General features: G+C 55.5%; 1 protein-coding gene across 2 annotated transcripts in view; it reads right to left on the bottom strand.

The window, feature by feature from the left end:
* Positions 1-618: 618 nt before the first annotated feature.
* Positions 619-18052, bottom strand: part of DRP2 (dystrophin related protein 2) — a 30157-nt gene continuing 12723 nt past the window's right edge. The window contains exons 3-24 of one of the 2 annotated variants that reach the window (XM_074915388.1): positions 17561-17694; positions 16574-16730; positions 15313-15433; positions 14530-14810; positions 13911-14045; positions 13326-13404; positions 12082-12142; positions 11605-11666; positions 11262-11336; positions 9073-9274; positions 8791-8876; positions 7922-8079; positions 7623-7789; positions 7193-7304; positions 6686-6822; positions 6327-6392; positions 5492-5557; positions 5074-5217; positions 4193-4430; positions 3931-4051; positions 3699-3785; positions 619-3652 (exon numbers count right to left, since the gene is read on the bottom strand). In XM_074915388.1, coding sequence (XP_074771489.1) covers positions 3543-3652; positions 3699-3785; positions 3931-4051; positions 4193-4430; positions 5074-5217; positions 5492-5557; positions 6327-6392; positions 6686-6822; positions 7193-7304; positions 7623-7789; positions 7922-8079; positions 8791-8876; positions 9073-9274; positions 11262-11336; positions 11605-11666; positions 12082-12142; positions 13326-13404; positions 13911-14045; positions 14530-14810; positions 15313-15433; positions 16574-16730; positions 17561-17694 — 2799 coding nt within the window. In that variant the 3' untranslated portion in view covers positions 619-3542. Of the gene's footprint in view, positions 3786-3930; positions 4052-4192; positions 4431-5073; positions 5218-5491; positions 5558-6326; positions 6393-6685; positions 6823-7192; positions 7305-7622; positions 7790-7921; positions 8080-8790; positions 8877-9072; positions 9275-11261; positions 11337-11604; positions 11667-12081; positions 12143-13325; positions 13405-13910; positions 14058-14529; positions 14811-15312; positions 15434-16573; positions 16731-17560; positions 17695-18052 lie in introns of both variants that reach the window. The other variant, XM_074915389.1, reaches the window with a different exon arrangement.

The following is an 18052-nucleotide window of genomic DNA, read 5'->3' as shown; positions in this document are numbered from 1 at the left end:
CAGTGGTGCAGGGATGGCGTGGGGCATTTTGCTCTACCCTCGAGAGAGAGAATTAAAGAGGTTGTATTCCACCCACGTTTAAGCTCCCAAATCTCTCCTGCAAGAGCTCTTTTCCTGCAGTAGCACCATGTGAGCTTTTGCCCAGCATCACCAGCCCTTCCAGGCAGGGGTGAGAACAGGCCCAGCCCTACAAGTGTCAGTCCTGGGGAGGCTTCACTGTCAGCTGAGGCTGGGCTGCACCCTGTGCCTCAGGGAGGGCCTGAGAGGCCCCAGCCTTGCCCTGGGCTAGTCCTCAGCTGGGCCCCTCACTGTGCCACAGAAGCAGAGGGAACATGGGCAGCACTTGGGACAGAGGCACCTGGACGCCTCTGCGCACTGGAGACCTAATGGGGCTCCAGGGAGAGAGCATGGAGGGATACCCAGCATCCCACTGCTGCCTACATCCTTCCTGGGGCTGAAGGGTTTCCTACAGCAGAAGTCCCCAGGCAAAGAAGAGGGACTGTCCCCACACAGCCCCTGCCCAACCCTCAGGCTGCCATGTGGCCCTGAGCAGACCTTGCTGGAAGAAGACAAAGGAAGATGGTGGTCAGGGGATGCACCTGGCTTGGGGGACCCCAGGGCTCCTCTCACAGCTTCTGCTCTGACGTGAATAGTGTGGACAGCCAGGGTGACACAGGGCACAGGGACATCTGTGTCCCAGCAGCCCTGCAGGAGTGGTGCCAGGATGGCACAACTCAGGAAATGCTCTGACTCAGCCAAGGTGCACAGATAGAAGAAGCCAGAGCACCAATCCAGGTCTCAGTATAAATACAAATTTATTCTCTTTCCAGAGTAGAGATGGCATGAAGCAGCAATGACAGCAGCACCACAGTACATGGTTACCAGAGCGTTAGCCAGCCTGCTCCCCTCCCTGCAGCATCCCAGCTCTCCAACACAGCCTGAGCCCCCAGCCCGGCCCCCACTGCTCCCTGCGCTGGGGCCAGCAGCTCTGCCCTCATCCTGCCTTTTCCTTCCTCCAGCTCCCCTCAGGCTGGGTACTCCTGTCCTCATCCTCAGGCCAAAACTCCCCCCACACTCCCCCCATCCTGCCGCTGGGATAACAGAGGGGGTCCGGCCAGGTCTCGCAGGCTGGCATGTGGTCCCTCACCACACAACACTTACAGCCAGGCTAACACCAGTGCCACCACCACTGCACTCCTGTTGCTTGCCCGGGGGTGGGAGGGGATGGCAAGGACAGCAGCCTGCACTGCTGCTAGTGTGCATCACAGACCCCAGACACCTGGCCGTGACATTTGCCCTGCCTCATCCCCGAGGCTTTGCCCCTCTGCGGCACACGGAAGCCGACTGCACAGACCTGTGCCTCCAGACACCGCCTTGGTCCGAACCTCCCTGAACAGCTCATCCCTGCATCCCGTCCCAGCCAGCGACAGCCCCATCCCTGTCCTCACAGCAAGCCCTGTTTTGGGCAGAATGTCACACTGGCATGCAGCCCTGCGTGCACCCTGCCCGCACCCTGCCCTGTGAGCTCAGGTATCTCACCCCTCCACAACCTGTGGCCCCAGAGCACCAGGATCATCTCAGCCTCTGCTCTGGGGCACCCCACAGCACCTGACTCTACCTCTTTCTCGACATAACACTGCATGAGACAGCCAGCCTGAGGAAGCCTTTGGGGCCAGGAGCCACCACCATCGAGCTATCTGCCAGCTTGTAGAACAGCCTCCTCCACTGCCCGGTGGGACTGGGACTCATTTGCTTCCAGTGAATGTCTCTGGCTCATCAGCCCAGCTCAAACTGGGGGACAGCAGCAGGGCAGCTGCTCCTTGGGGGCAGCGAGGAGGCACCCTGCCTGCCCACACCACTAAGCTCCTGCATCGCAGCCCAACATCCCGTGGGCCCCAGGGATGGAGCTATGGCTGGAGAAACCCCTTCCTGCAGCACCATGGGATGGGCTGCGCAGGAGCCCAGGCTCCCCAGGGATGGAGCTGGGTCTGGGCAGGACAGGCTCTCTGTCTGCACAGGGGCACAGCTGCCCAGGAAAGCAGGCGGGACAGAGCACCTGCTGCCGGTCCGGCCCTTCACTGAGCACCCAGTCCTGCTCCAAGGCAGCACCAGCAACATGGAAGGTGCTGGTCCCCACGGGAGTGGATGTTGGGCTGGACTGAAAGTGAAGGACAGTTATGCTTAAAGTGTTAGAATTTAATGGAGTGAGTCCATGATAGTATTTAGGTACAGAACATGTATATATAATATATATAAATATATGCAAATTAAATTATAAGGCTCTGTTATAAAGACCCTCTCAAGATAAGGCTACTAGCTGGGCTGAAGCTCTAACATGGACTCATCCCTACTCCGTAAATCTCGCAGACTCTCCCCACCACACCGTATGTGCTGGCTGGCTGTAGAGCCCTGGGTGGCAGAGAGAGTACAATCCATAAGGCTGGCAGCTGGATGCTGTTAGAAAGAGTTCTTTTTAAAACTGTATGGCTCCAGGAGAGTTTTGGTGCCCATAAACCTGGAGGCCCCTGGGCACAACTGAAGAGGAGCGGGATGCTCAGCTTTGCATCCCCCAAGGGAGTGCTGGGAGAGACAGGCAGCCTTCACCTTTCACCGCTTGAGTTCATTCTTCTGACCCTTTCCACCCAGGCTTGGACATTGTGGCCAAGTTATCGAGCCAGCCTCCTGGGGAGCCCACAGTCCCACTCCTGCATGACCTATGTTGCCCTGAGATCTTCTGGAGCTGACAAGCATCCTGCACGACCGTCTCAGAGGGAGTCTGTGTGAGGTCTGCCGCAGCACAGGGAGCATGGCAGGGAGAGGAGGGGGAGGAAAGCAGCCAGGTAGCTGGTTAGGAAAAGCCTCTGGCTCACAGGAGTTGTTAGATAAGGGAGGTCATACCTGAAAGAGAAATGGTCAGGAAAATAGGACCCAGAGCCACCTGGTTAGGATGGGGCTGCTGCAGAGCCAGAAGGATCCTGCTCAGGAAAGACAAAGTGGCCAAGGGTCTACATGAGCAGATGGGGAAGCTCTCCCCCACCTCATATTAGTGCTGGCACAGAGCAGTGTCTCCCTGCTGGCACACACATGGGCAGCCTGGGTGAAGGGCAGAGTGCTGCTCCTGGGCTGGAGCACAGAGGGACAGCAGAAAGACCAACCCCAAAACCCACTGGGCAAGTGGACCACTGTCCACACATACAACTCCCAGTCCCCATCCCTGCTGGGAGGAGCCATCCATGAACAGCTAGGAGAGCTTGCACCATTTCTTCCATCGTGCCAGGTAACTGGGGCCTCGACCTCTCCTGGAAAGGGATCTGGGCAGGGATGCAGCGAGGAGGTGGCTCAAGGTGATCACTGCAAACTTGATGCTGGCAGGTCTGTCCATCTTCGCAGGGGAGAGCCCCACAGGGTGCGGGGTCCCAAGCAGGGCAGGAGGCTGCTTTGCAGCTCATCTGAGGAGTTGGTCCATACTCTTGGCAGCTCTGATTGCCTCTCCTTGCAGGTGTGAAACCTCCTCCTCATCCTCTCTGCACCCAGGCCACACATCAGTCCCAGCAGCGCCGCAGCAGCATAGCTCTTGGCTGTGGGTGCTGCGGGGGATCGGCCGTCGCAGGGAAGCTGGGACCAGGGCAGGGGTCTGCGGGGAAAACCTCATCTGAGGGAGCAGTAAGAGGCCAGAGAGGGGGATTTCACTCGAGTACCTCGAGAGTTGGGGAAGGCGCTCCGCAGCTTCTCCATGATGTCTTCCAGGCACACGCTGACCTCCTGGGTTTTGGCTTCCACCTCATCTGCAGTGGGAAAGAGGGCAGGGGGGTGAGCAGCGTCTTTGGGCATCCACCTTGCATCTTTGCAGGATGGCAGGGCACAGGCAGCTTCCTGCAGCATTAAACCAAGGGAGCAGGGCCTAGACCTCAGCCCAACCCCAATCCCCACCTGCAGTTTCGGTGTCAGGTGTGTTGTGCTCTTTCTCCTTTGCCTGGCTGCCTTCAGACTGATGTGGAGATGAAACCAAGGAAGATGCTGCTGAACCGTTGCCATCTGACTCTGTTGGAGGCTGGAGAAAGAAGGGGGGGTTCTCACAACCCTCTGTCCTTTTTCTCCCCGCTTCTGACCGTCCCTTTCTGCCACTGTCCCAGCTCTGTTATAGCAAAGGCCACCCCAAGGATGGGCTTCCCCAGGTCCTTGCTCAGAGTACCTGCAGCAGCAGCTCTCTCAGCCGGTGCAGCTGGGACTCCAGCTGCTTGTTGTGGTCCTCCAGGATCTGCATGCGGGTCTCCAGGCGGCTCTTGTGCTGTCGGAGGATTCGTGCTTCTGCCAGGAGCTCATCATTATGTGGATCTTGCACTGATTCAGGGGAGCCTGTAGCCAAGGTTGGAGACTCCACTGCCTCATCATGCTGCCATTTCAAACGTCTCAGCTCTCCCTGGAGGATCCTGCAAGATAGTCTAGGTCAGCATCGCCACTCTCCTTCCTAGAGACTGCTGAAAACACCCAACAGCTGCACACTTGGGGGTGGCTCATGACTCAGAGACAGAACACCCCTGGAGGCTTTGCCACATGTGAAGCTTGAGAACCAGCACACTCAGACTTTTTCCCTGCACTGCAGGGTCGTTTCCCTGCAGCTCTACCCAACTTGCGAAGTTTACAAAAAGACACACAACTGCTTCCTAAGAGGCTGAGAACAAAGGCAGGGAAAGCATCACCTCCTCATGAGACAACCTGCCCTGCTCAGACCCTCACCTCATGTGGTCCAGAGGGGCTCACAGACAAGAAACACAGCAGTGCCCTGGGTCACTTCAACAATTTTGGGGCTCAGGAGGGGGACAGGTTCTGGTGATGGGAACAGGAACATTTTGGGGAACAGAGTCTTCTCCCTTCCTTGGAGAACACACCATCATTGAGTGCTCCCATGAAGGTTTTAGGGCTCAACCCAGACACCCTGAAAACCAGCCCACTTAGCTCCTCTCATGCCCACCTCCAGCCCCAGCAGCTGGGTCCACTCTGAGCTCTGCCAGGCTTCTCCAGCCCCCTCCCCTTAGGCTACAAACCCCACTTTCAGAGTTGCCCATGCCCTACCTGTTTTCATCCTCTAAGTGGGCCAGGATTCGCTCCAGCTCTCCTTTGTCATCCATGTTGAGGCTTCCTGGAACCTGCTGGCTGCCCCCAGGCTCTCTGTCTGTGATGGGGCTGGAATGGCGCAGCAGGTACTGGTCCTCGTCCCTGTTGTGGCAGGTGGAGGAACATGAGTCTCATGGGATTTGTGTTCCCTTGGGGATGGACATCCTGGAGGGAGGTGCTTTCATATGGGAGCTCATTCTAGCTGCTCCAGGGCTAGAGCTCAGGAGCGGCTCAGCACCCCCGGACAGCTGGGGGTGCCTAAGAGTCTCAGACTCACAGGAGCTGGCAAGGAAAATATTTCTACACCCTGGCTAGGCTGGGATGAAGCTACAGGAGCCCTGACTCAGCGGGAGGAGGGAAAGAAGGCAAAACTCACAGGCTATCATCAGGGGACAGGCTGTCACTGAAGAAGGAACAGTTCTGATTTTCCATCTCTGCAAGCCTGGAGGAAAGAGAAACAGGTTGAGATATGGTCAGAGACACCCCGAATGTCTGCTCAATACACCCCTGCAAGACCCCTCTCTGGCAGGGTCTCCCAGCCGGTCTGCACCTGTCCGCCCCTCTTTACAGGCTCTTTAGAAAATAAAAGTCACTGCTGCTCTGAGTTAGTCTCCAGACAGTCTCTGGAATAAAGGGCTGCTGCCATGCAGCCAGCTCAGCCTCTTCTCACATAAGCAAAGGAGATGGGTGAAAGCATATCAGCTCCAACCTAGGGCCTGAGCTACAGACTCCCTGTGCTTCTTGGGTGCCCACTCTGCCTGGACCCGTGGTGAGGGCAGAGACATTACAAACCACAAGACAGCAGCGATGGGAAGCACACAAGCAGCACTGGTGAATGCACAGGCAGAGCAAGACATGGAGGGATCTGCCTGGTAAGAATCCAACCAAGAAGGTACATGGAAACTGCTTCACCACTAAGACATCTGCTGTCAAATGCAAGGTGTTTGCTGGCAATTTGCACGGCCTGAGCCGTGGCCCAAGCAGGAGCAGAGTGGTGCAGGCAGGTTTGTCTGGCCCTGCAGCCGCCTCTTCCCACCAGCACTTCAGCCTGAGCCTCCACAGCCACCTTCTGCCTGCCGGATAGCATGCTGGGGAGTGTTGAGGGGGTTGAGGGCAGCAGGAGCTCCCCGTGTGTCTGCCCAGAAGCCCCTCCACACCCACTGGGGTCATGCTCCGTGCCCTGGCGTGACAGCAGTGCCCAGCAGTGATACCTGCTGGCGAAGTGCTCGATCCGGGAGTGGGTGTCAGCGTGCGGTAACATCGGGGAGGAGGCTGGTCTGGAAGAGACACACACTGGTCAGCAAGGCTTGGCAGTCCTCGCTCAAAGCTAGGGCTTGGAGAGGCTGCCCTGGTCTCACCTGCACTGAGAAGAGCCAGGGACAGGCTGGATGAAGACTGAAATTTCTGCTCCTCCAAGAACTGGGTGCTGTACCACCCCCAGAGCAAGCACACCCCCCCCCCCCAGCCCTCCCACGGGAGCCCTGTCTTGCAGCTGAGATGCTGTTTCCATCCATGAAGCCCATATATCAGACAGGGTCAAAAGACACAGCCCAGGGCACTGTCAACTCACGTCTCGGAGAAGTCTGCCTCGAGTACAGACTGGACGGGCAGGTAACCTCTCTGTGGATGCTTGCTGAAGTACTGCTTGGACCGAAACTTGTTCTTCAGCGTGGTGGCAAAGTCTCTCATGTTCTCACTGGACGTGGTCTGAAGAGACACAAACATTACCAGGTGCTGCTTAGTGAAAAGTGTGGGTCTGCAGGTCAGCATCTGCAGGAAAGAAGTCCCTTCAGGCTGAGCACTCCACAGAGGAAGAGTCAGACACAACTGAGTAAGCAAAGGAGGGCACACAGCAGCTCTGTCAGCCTATCACGAGGCCTGGTACAAGCCAAGCTGGGCACTGCTGGGTGTCATGCACCCCACAAGCCCCAGAACATCAGGGACACAGGCAGCCTCCAGCATGCAGAGGGGAAAAAATACATACAAGAGATCCACCAGCCTAAACACCTCCAGGCTTCTGCCATCAATGGGGACCTGCTCTGAGCCGAGACCCTCCCAGCCCAGCCCTGCCCCATACCGGGGAGTAGTACTCCATGATGGGGTAGTGCAGCTTGTTGCCCTTGCCAGCTCGGCCAGTGAGGAAGCAAGTTTGGCAGATATCCACATTGAACTGCTTCAGGCTCCGATACCTGGAGAGATCAAGACGCCATAGGGAGGCAGTGAGAGTCAGCAAAACCACACCATTTTGGAGCCCAAGAAAAGCTCAGCAGGGGACACAGGTGGTCTGTGCTGCTTTTGCACCCTACTGAGCCCACAGTGCTGATGGCTGAGGTCCCCAGAAGAGCATCCTGCTCCTTCCCCCTCTGCTGGCACCTGGTCTGACCTGCCCAAAACATGGCTGCTGCAGAGCTCTGGGTTCCCCCCACAGCACAGAACAAACTCAGTTCCCTCCCACAGGACATCGTGCACTTCCCTTGGGGGCCAAGGTCCCATATCACGACACCTACCTGAAGCCCTTGATGGGGCACTGCCGGCAGACGGAGCACTTGATATGGTGCTTCACCTGCTCGGCCATGGTCACCCGGTGCAGCACGGCCAGCCACACCATGGACTGTGGCTCCAGGTTGGCCCACTCCAGGAACTGGGACGCCTCGATGGCAGGCTTCCCGTTGCTCTGGGGAGGGGAGAGGAAGGGACTGCTCAGAGCTGGGACCCAGCTGCGATGGGGTGCAAGCTCCTTGCCACCTCTGGGAGCCTCTCCCCAGCCTGGCAGAGGGGATGGCAGTGGCCACAGCACTCTACTCACAAAACGGAAGCAGCTGCGGATGCTGGGCTCCACATTGCTGCCCCCAAACGCCGCCACCTCCCCCAGCTGGCGTGGGACCTGGATGGCCTCGTGGAGCAGGACACCAAGGTGCCGCTGGTCACACAGTCCCCCAGCGTTTGCCACTTGGCTGAAGAGATCTGCTGGCAGGATGGACACGCAGCCCCGTTAGAGACATGGCTGGTGCCACAGCACACCCGGCAGGACAGGCATGGGGCAGCAGCGTGTGGTCAGAGCAGGGGCCCTGACGCCTGTCTTCAGCAGGGAGCTCAAGCAAGAGGGAAAAGCTGAGCTATGATTAAATAAGCTTTACCAGTATCCTTCCAGCTCCCAGTAACCAAGAGTTTAGAGTCTTCTTGAGACTTCTTGAGGTTACATACATCACTTTAACAGTTCTGTCCTCTATGAATCTGCCCAATCCCTTTACTTAACCCCTTGGTGCTTCCTATGCTAACCCCTCCACTGTATCCCCTGGCAGGGTAGCATGGTTAAAATGCAGTGAGGAGAGGGGCTTCTTTTAATTTGTCTGAAACCTATTTCCCAGCCATGCACCCCCAGTTTTTTCCTTCTGGGAAGCTGATAACTGTTGCCTGTTTGCCTCTTGTTCCTTATAGTGCCATGCAAGCAAGATCAACAGAGCACCAGTCAGTCTGCAAAAATGCCTCCTAATTTAAGTGGCGTAGGCCTGGGGAGGGAGGGAGAGGTGGCGATGCAAGCAGATTAGTCACTGCAGGAAAGCTGTTTCTTTGCTCTTTCTGGGCAAGGAAAGACTAAGCCAGGAAACAAAAGCACTCCCACTTTCCCTGGGTTACTCCACACCTGGCCCTGGGGAGGGAAACGGGGGGACTCACACTGAAACTTCTCCTTGACCTCTGTCCCGCACAGACATGCAATGCCCGTCTTGAAGGAGAGAGCCCTCATCTTCCCACTGCGGCCACTGCAAGGCGAGATATTGCACAGGTTTGCAAATGTTTGGAGTTCTATTTCTGCAAGGGGATCAGCAAGGCAAGCCCGCGCCAGGCAGCCCTCTTGCTAGGGGCCTTTTTGCAGTACTGCCAGCTGGAAGAGCAGCACAGAGGTTTCCTTCCAAGCGCGGCAGCCCCACAGCTCAGGGGATGCTAAGGGACCGGTACCTGTCAAAGACATTCAGCAGCCAGTTGAGGCTCATGTCCACGCAGAGCGGCACATTCACCAGGATGCCCCGCTCCTCCTCCAGCCTCTCATAGAGGGCAGTCAGGCAGTGGATGACCTCTACCACATCCATCGCCCGGTCGCTGGGCTGCAGATCATGCTCATTGAAGATTTCCAAGGCTGTGGCCAAGGTCACCATGTCCACTGCACAGAAAGCACAGGCAGAGGGATCAGAAGCAAAGAGGAAAATGGGAGAGGTGAGAACCAAGAGGAGAGACACAGCCCTGCCCTGACGTGGGGCAGTCTCAGCCCCACAGTGGTGGGGAAGATGCTGACAGGATGAGCACAGCTCCAGAGTTGTTCTCCTACCCGCAAACCCCTCCCAAAATACCCACATCTCCACCTATAGTCAACTTGAGCCACCATTCTGCATGACCTTCCTTCCCTGTTGCTGTGGCCAGCCATGGCCACAAAAATGCTACCCATGAAAGGCACTGTGGGGAGCCACTGGCACCCAGAGCCAGCCTCTGCATGTGTTGGGTCCCCGAGGGGCTGGCGTGGGAGGTGAGGGGACACAGCCATACAAACCCTACAAGCAGCTGCCCAGCGGTGGAGCAGTCCTGTCTCCAGCTCTGACCAGCAGCAGGTGTCGAGGCACAAACTAAAATGGGGCTAGGAGAGCGTGAGCTACCCTGGCTACCCTACTTTCAGATTCCTGTGGCCACAGGTTGTGTGTACTACTGTGTTTAGCAGCCAGCAATCTTTCTTTCCCAAAACTCTTTCCATTTCTGAGATCATTTATGTTCTCGGTGCCTGGAGGATCATGTGCCATTTCCACAATATAACTTCACTCCATGGAAAAAGTCCTCATTTCTCCTGCCAAAGCTGCTGAGAGTTGCAGTGGGGACCACCCCCAGTTCACGGGCCACGGAATATCGCCCCTGTTCATCCTAGTGTCCACACTGCCCGTGACTGCATACGGCTCTGACATGGCACACTGCCTTTTTCCTGCATGGCCACTCACTCCACCAAATATCTCATCGGGGGAAGGTGCCTGGGCACCTCCTTGTCCTTCTTAAGTACATCTTGAAGAAGCAGCATTTATTTATGTTCATCTACATCCTTTCTGGGCTGGGAAGAAGGCAGCAGTGCAAGAGATGGACAACCAAAGACGCACAAGTAGCACACAGAAGGGCTCTGCTTTGCTCTCTGCCCTTTTCCTCACCGTGTTTGGTGTTTCTGCAGCTGTTTCTGCTGCATGGATATCTTTGCAGGGTGGCAAAAGCTAACTGTTCCTTTCCCCATTTGCACTACATCAGCCCTGAATGTCCCTGGGTATGGGACAGCCTGGTCACCACAGTGTCATGAAATTCCTCTGCAGCCAGGAGGCCCTCACCGATTGCTTTCCTCAAGGCCTTTCACAGGACATCAAGGAGCACAGGTCTGCCTGGGACCCCACTGCCACCTGGCTGTATCTCCTCCCTGTTGGGAACAACTAATTCGGAAAGGGGTTTTCCCTCATTCTGCCACTGTTTAATTTTGACAGAGCCTTAGGCGATAGGCCTTGCCAAAAGCTCTCCAGCAGTGGAGGATGCTGCATCTATCAGATTCCCATCCGCCTGCTCATTGATAGCCCCAGAATCTCCTCAGCAGTTTCCAAGGAGCAGTTGCCTTGGGGAGCCACGCATCGTGTTGAGCACCTGTCACATCATATTCACTTAGCTGTTAATCCTTGTTTTAACTGGAGTTTTACCAACAGTACAGGAGTCAGGTTTATTGGCTCCCTTCCTTCACTTTGAGTACTGGAGCCCTCTCTGCTCCTGCCAGTGAGGCTGCTGCTCTCTGCTACATCCACAGCTTCTCCAGGCTCCCTTGGAGCTCCTGGGTGAGCCCCTGCCTGATACCACAGCTTTGTAACTCTGAGCTGGACCACTCTGATTTCAGATCCCTTTAACTAAAGCCTGCCCTTGCAGTGTTTCCACCCTAAGCCTGCCTTTCTTCTGCTGACACAGACACCTTGCCAGTGGATTTGCTCAGATTTCCAGCCACAGGCTCATCTTCCTAGCACTTCTTGTCTCAGCTACCTGTCCCCTGGTGGGCTCCAGCCTTTGATGTGCTGATAAAAGCTTGTGTTAGTTTAATGCCTTTACCGAGGAAAACCCAGCAGGAGGGAAATACTTCCTGCACTCACATCGCAAGGCTTTTTGCACCCGTCGCAGTTTCATAGCTGTCCGATACGCTGAGAACTTGATGTTGTTCAAATCCGCTGCAATAACACAGGAAAAGAAGAATAAAACCGCAGCTCAACATCTTATCTCCAGGGCAGGAAGCAGCAGTTGCAGTTCCCAGACACAAGCTCCACCAGCAGAAGCAGAGTGGAGGAGGACAGGCAGAGCCTGGCAGGGCGTCACACCCCATTGCTTTGGGGAGCTCTGCGACACAGAGAGGAGCAGGTGGGCTGGGGGGATCTCACATAGCACCCCACTCTGCAAAAAGGTGGATGTACTCAAGTGGCTTTGTGGCAGCCTCCTTACCCAGTGTCTGGTACAACTCTGTCATCTTCGGGTGGTCCCAGCATGTTGTCTGGGCCTGGTGGCTAGAAGGAAAAAGGAAGGAAAGAAAGAGTCAGACTGGGAACTAAGCAGCTGCCATGAGAGATTAAAGAAAGTACACGGCCGGCCCTGGGAGAGAGTCCCCCAGTGCCTGCAGACACTGGGGCTGCTCCATCCCAGTGAGCACACTGCTCAGTTGCAGCAGCACGGAGGATGCCCACAGGAAGATGTCCCCTCTTACTGCCAGCCTACCCTCCCCCCAGCCAGTGTCCCCCCTCATCTGGGGCATCTCAGCAGGCAGGGAAAGCCTGGACCTGCCAGGCTGGGGGTGACATGCTTCGCTGGAGGTCAGTGCTCAGACCAGTCTGCTCACTGCTCCCCACTGCTAACTGGTCACCAATTCCTGTTCCCGCTGGACCAGAGAAGACCCTGGGCTGTGTCTGGGATGCACACACTCACTTGATGTAATATGGCACTTTGTTGGGGGAAATGGCTCGTTCCCAGGGGACCTGGACAGATGCTGCAAGGAGAGAGACAGAGATGTCAGATCAACACCAAAGGCTGTTTCTGGTGAGGGCCCAGCAGGGCTGTGCCAGCAGGTGGGTGCCTCTGAAGAGGCTGTGCCTTCCAAATCACCACCCGGGGGTGTCGGAGCAGGCAAGGAGGTCTCTCTGCCCATAAGAGAGACACAAGACTGCTGGTCTTGTCAGAGGCACCTTGTCTCTCTTGAGACAGGGGCTCTGAATCTGACTGAGCTCAGAACTCAGGAAGAGACACTTCCTGATGGTTTTGATGATGCCCAAGGCAACGCTGCTGTCACCAGTGGGCAGGGCTCAGAGCAGCTAGGATTCGGGCACACACAGAGCACTGCCTGTTATGGCGAGGTTTGGGCAGCCACAGCATTTGCTGTTCCCATTACTCATGCTCTGTGCGTCAGCTGCAGTATCTCAGGAAGATGAGGACACATCCCCTATCAGTTACATGCCACCTATGTTTGTTATCTAGAGGACAAAACCCTCTTATGACCCTCAGCTATTTTCCCTTGTCACAGGCAGCTTATCAATTCCAGCAAATGGAAAAGTTGCTCTTCCTTTCAGATAGGAGGACATGGTCGGCAGAGAAACACAGGCCAACAAACCCCACTGACATCTGGAGACCCTGCAGGGCATTTCTCAGGACAGACTCCAGACTCCGGAGCACAACCTGCTGCCCATCCTTTGCAGGTCTGAGAGCCATCAGCTAAACTCTGTACGAGCAGCAACCCTCTTCCTTACCATGTGAATGAAAGCCTCCTTAACGTTCACTTTTTTGGCCTCCCAATGACTAAAACGGGATATGGGTGACACTTTTTCTGACATCTGTTGTCTTGCCCACCCAATCTCTGAGGCTGGCACAGTCCCAGTATCACCTGGGACCTGCTGCTGCAAGTATCACAGCTCTGTGCTCTGAAGGGGAACCACACTCCTTTCCACCATTGGTCCCACAAGTTGAGGTAGCACAACGCTAACACTGGGAGATGCCTCCTGCTCCAGTTCCTGTGCACTAGGCACTGGCCTGGACCTTTTTTTAGCTGCATGCCTGGCTCTGGGGTCTCTGGGTTCAGCAACAGGAGTCTGCACCCCATTCTCCTGCGCCAAGCCCACACTAAGCCACTCTCCAGAAATAGCTTCATGGCAGGAAGCCAGGAGGACCCGCTCACATACAGGAAAGGAAGTGCTGGGAGCCTGGTCCGAAGTCACGGTGGGCATCTTGGAGCTGCTTCAGGCGTTCATTTATGGAAGCCTGGAGAATGGGACAGAAGAATACAGTGGCATCAGGCATTTCAGATCGAAGCCTTGTTCAGGAAGGCTTGTGGATGGACTCAGACATGCCCCAACACACAGGTCCTCTTCCTTCCTCAGTATTTGCATTCCCCAGTCAATTGAGCACTCTACACCTCCTCCCACAGGCTGAAGCAGCACAGGCCACATCTCCAGCTCACCTGTATCTGTATTTTCACAGACATCAACAAAGCCACAGCTGGTACTGAACCTCCCACCAGATCCTGATTCTTCTCAGGCAGCATCCTTTGTTCCTCCTATTACCTTTTCCTGCTCAAGACCTCTACAGATATACCAGCCACTTTCCTCACACTGAACTGATGCTCTCTTCTCCACGAACACCAGCCATACCATCCCTGCTATGCCAAGCCTTACATTATCATCTTTGAGGCTCATCAGTGACAGCCCTTCCCCAGCATCCTCCCACCCGCGGTTTATTTGCAGTGCTTGGTCCTGACTCCTTCCCACCTGCAGCTGCTTCCAGCGCATGTTGATCTGCTCCAGGATACGGGAGTTCTCCATGGACAGGTGGACATCTGAGATGGCAAGCTGGTGCGCAAGATCATTGACTACTTTCACCCCATCCTTCACAGGGGAGAGCTCCTCTTTGAACAGCTGGAGTCCCATGCCCAGGGAACAGGCACAGGGCAAAGGAAGAAGGAAAAGAAGCAGGCAAGTGGTCAGGACTTGGATCTGATTTCTCTGCTACCAGTTAAGGTGGGCTAGTTGCTGGCATGACAATGCTAACTAACCCTCCCACAGGTTATCTTAGCAGGGAAAAAAAAAACAAAACAAAAATGAAAGAGCCAGGCTGGAGATTACTCAGATCTCCTGAGAAGTTGGACGTGGAAAATGGCTCATCTGTGCTGAGCCACACTGTACCTGTGTAAGGTCTGTGCCATGACAAGGTGCTCAGCACAGCCAATTGCTCGGGACACTGCAGGCCAAATCCAACCTCACAAAGCTGTGGGGCTGTCATTGGGAGGACCTGGCCCCCGAGACACCAACTAATAAGACTGCATTGGACTGAGCAGTTAGGAGGAGCAGCATCTCATCACCTCTGGGGCCAAGTCTGGAGCCTTCTCACAGCCAGAAGTACCTTGGTCGATTGGATGTGTTCTGGCAAGGAGTCAATGAAAAGGTCCCCAATGGGTTCCCAGGTTTCCCGCACACTTTCAGCCTGGTCCAGTGTGGTGCTGAGCTCCTCCATGGCCCCTTTAATCTCTAGCAGTTGCTCCAGTGTCCGTTCGATGTGACGGTGCTGGTCCACGCACCTGGCTGTGAGTTTCTCCCACAGCTCGCTGGCCACATTCGCCTGCTTCCAGACAAAGCGGCTGATATTTTGGATCCGGTGTCGGGGAGAGACATCTGTAATGGCAAAGCAGAAGGGAAACAGAAAGCAAAAATGAGAGCCCAGCCCAGAGTGGCCAAGAGATGGAGGGAGGGCAGGGAAAAGGGAGGGAAAAAAAATTAGGGAAAGCCGGAAAGAGGGAGGGAAAACAAGTGATAATAGTATCTATCTCTGCACCAGCTCCTCTAGATATCCAGCCTGCCCATAGACCTCTGCTCTCTGTCCTCGCAGGCAGAAGCCCTGCTGCCCTTTAAAAACCTACCCCAGAGCACATCTGATACTCTCTCGAGAGATGCACCCCGTCACAGGCTGTGCCAGCAGCCTCTGCCTTCACCTGGGACAGAAGAGCTGCTCTGACCTCTGGCCAAGGACTGGAAGCCTGGCACACGACGGCATGAGGCAGAGCACAGACGTGCTGCTTTATGCCACACCAACCACCTCCACTTCATCCTCTCTGGTCTAGCCCAGGAGAAGCTGTGCTGTGCTATGGGACAACTGGGAAAGGGGAGCTCCACAGACCTTTGCTCTCTGAAGTTGGTTCTTCTAATTCCTCAAATGGATGCTGGGAAAGGAAAGCCTGTGCTGACTCCAGCACAGAGTAAATGTATGGCCCCCGAGACTTCACTTCTTCCATGAAAGCCTGGAGAGCAGAGCAGAGAGATGAGACAGCAGGCTGAGCTGAAGAATCATGACACTGCTGTGCCTCTGCTAAGGGCTGCAGTCATTTATTCACTCCGGGGCCCAAACCTCACCGGAGACAGAGAAAAGTTAACAGAGAAATATTTTTGCGGTTCAGGGAAGGAATGACCACCTGCAAGAAGGTGGCTCCTGTAGAGGTCCAGAGTGCAGCTTTGCTGGAGGGGGGAGGCAAAACAATGAGTCCAGAAGGGTGAGTTGGGCCAGGGCTGTGCAAGAGGAGCTGCTTTATTGATGGTGCTTTCACAGGCACTGCTTGGAGACGCTCCTCACTCATGCAGTGAGAGCACAGTCATGCAAACAGTCCTTCCAGCAGCTTCCAACAACAGGTCCAGCTGCTGGAGGAGCAAGGAGGGGAGCAGAAAGATGCCCCAAAGCAGCACATCTGCCAGGGCAGACTTCAGAGGCAGGCTGGTTTAGGATGCCCTCTCCTCCCCTCCAGCTGCATCCTCCCACTGGTGCTGTCTGATGGGTTGTCTATTTGTGTGCCAGGGAAGTGGCTAATTCCAGCCAGGATGAGAGATAACAACAAGCAACAGTTTGGTTTTGTTTTCAAAGTAAAAACAACTAAAGCCCAACATCCACTGCCAGCAAGAAGGAAATGTTCTGCTCAGGGAAGCAGAAAACTCTGGTCTGTGTGGCTTTACCCCAGTTTCAGATACGATGATAATGTGCTACTGCAGGAATCACTCATGTCCTGACCACTGGGTCACCTTTAGACCAACCAACCTCCCCAGGAGGGGATCCCAAAAGCAGAGGCCAGTGAGAGGCAATTCCCTCTGTTGCAGAAGTAGAACATCAGGAGGAAACTGGAAGTGATGGGGCCCACTACCAGCTGCAGCACCTGCAGATGACTTGAGGCTGTAATGCAGATTAGTTACAACCAGGTGGGCTCCACCTCTCACATGGTATTTGGTGGGGCTCTGCCTTTCCACAGGAAACCAAAATGGAGGAGGGCAAGGACTGGTGCGCTCACAGGCTGTGGGCATGAGCAGTGGCATGAGGCAGGGGTCCCAGGCAGGGCTGCCCACCTGCAGCTCATCTCAGCAGTGAACAGCAGCAGGGAAGGCAGGAGGGAACGTACCGCGTGCGTCTCCTTTTCCTGTTGCACCAGGAGGACGTCGCCCTGCAGAGGCAGCTGTGCCGAGAGCTCCTCATCCTTCTGCCCGAGCCAGTCTATGATCTCCTGGAGAGGCACCTGCAGTTTTCCACTGTGGTCAGAAAAGGCCTCCAGCCGAGCCCTGGCAGGAGAGAGGGGACAGCAGGACAGTAGTCAGACAGACAGAACAGGAGCAGGTTGTCTGGGGAGGGGAGGCACAGCGGCATGGCTGGGGTGGTGACCCCCAGACACCTGCAGGACCCCACCAGTGACTGGCAGCACCCCTCAGCACAGGCTGTGCACAACCCTCAGCCAGCACAGGTGCTTCACAGCCAGGTGGGGAGAAGCACAGAGGTCTTGGGGAGAGGAAACTGAGGTTATTCATCACCCTGGAGCCCAGAGCAGAGGACAGTGTCGCTCTGCATTTGCCTGTGGGTCAGGGCTGTGCTCTGGGTAGCGCAGTGGGCTTGGTTCATCATTTACACGACTGGGCAGCTTCCAGAAGCCTTGCATTAAGGCAGGAGACAATTAACACGCCCCAGTTAAGCTCTCCGTCATGCTGGCTGTGGAGATTCATCCTCTGACAATCTGGAAGGCATGTTCCCCCCACACGGTGAAGAGGGCTCCCAGCAAAAAGAAAAGCACGGAGGGGGTGGCGTCAAGGCTGTGGGGCATTAAGAGTCAAGCTGCAGAGACAGCAGCAGCAGAGGATGGAGAAAGCAGCAGAAAACAAGCAGAAGTGAAGGAGGGGAGGAAGAGGAGGAGGGGATGAGTGGAAATGGAGGGAATGCTTTTGTATAGCAAGAAAAGGCTCAGAAGTCTGTGGACAAGAGGAAAACCAAGCCAACCACACAGTGAATTTGTGTGGCTCATCAAGTGAACAAGTTCAAAAACTTTCTGATGAGCACATGCAGCGGGCAAGGCTGGAAGGCCAGGCCAACCTTGGAGCTTGCTCCAGGCAGGGACTCTTACCGAAGGCTGTGGGATTTCTTTTTGATCTCGTTCCAGCAAAGATTCATCTCCAGAGGGGCCTGGAGCCCAGCAGCACTGCTTGGAGCCCGGGGGATTACACAGGAAGGTCCTGCACCATCCTGCGAGGCTTCAACCTAGGCAGAAACAGAACCATGCTGCATCCAGAAGTCACTGCTCGCTGCTTATGGCACCTGCCTGTGGACACCTACCCATCTCCCTGACCCTGCCTGGCTTTTCAACTCGAAAAGGGGCTGCCCTGCTCCCAGAGGGTTCTGTTAGCAGCTCCAGGGAAGCTGATGGCCATGTCTGGAGGAAGGATGCAGTGCCAGCTCCAGCAGCAGTAGAAGCAAAGATTGAAGGAAGGGCTTACTGAACAGCTCCCGTTCTGCAGGATCTCTGCACTACTTCGTTATCAGCAATTAACTTATCTCACTGTTAGGTACTGAATGAGAGCTGGCCCTTGTGTGGCCCCTGCAGGGCTAACGGTGATAT

The sequence above is a fragment of the Athene noctua genome, chromosome 11 (assembly GCF_965140245.1).
Source record: "Athene noctua chromosome 11, bAthNoc1.hap1.1, whole genome shotgun sequence".
Classification (NCBI taxonomy): Eukaryota; Metazoa; Chordata; class Aves; order Strigiformes; family Strigidae; genus Athene; species Athene noctua.
The sequence above is the reverse complement of the archived record's forward strand: the minus strand, read 5'-3'. Positions and strand labels throughout refer to the sequence as shown.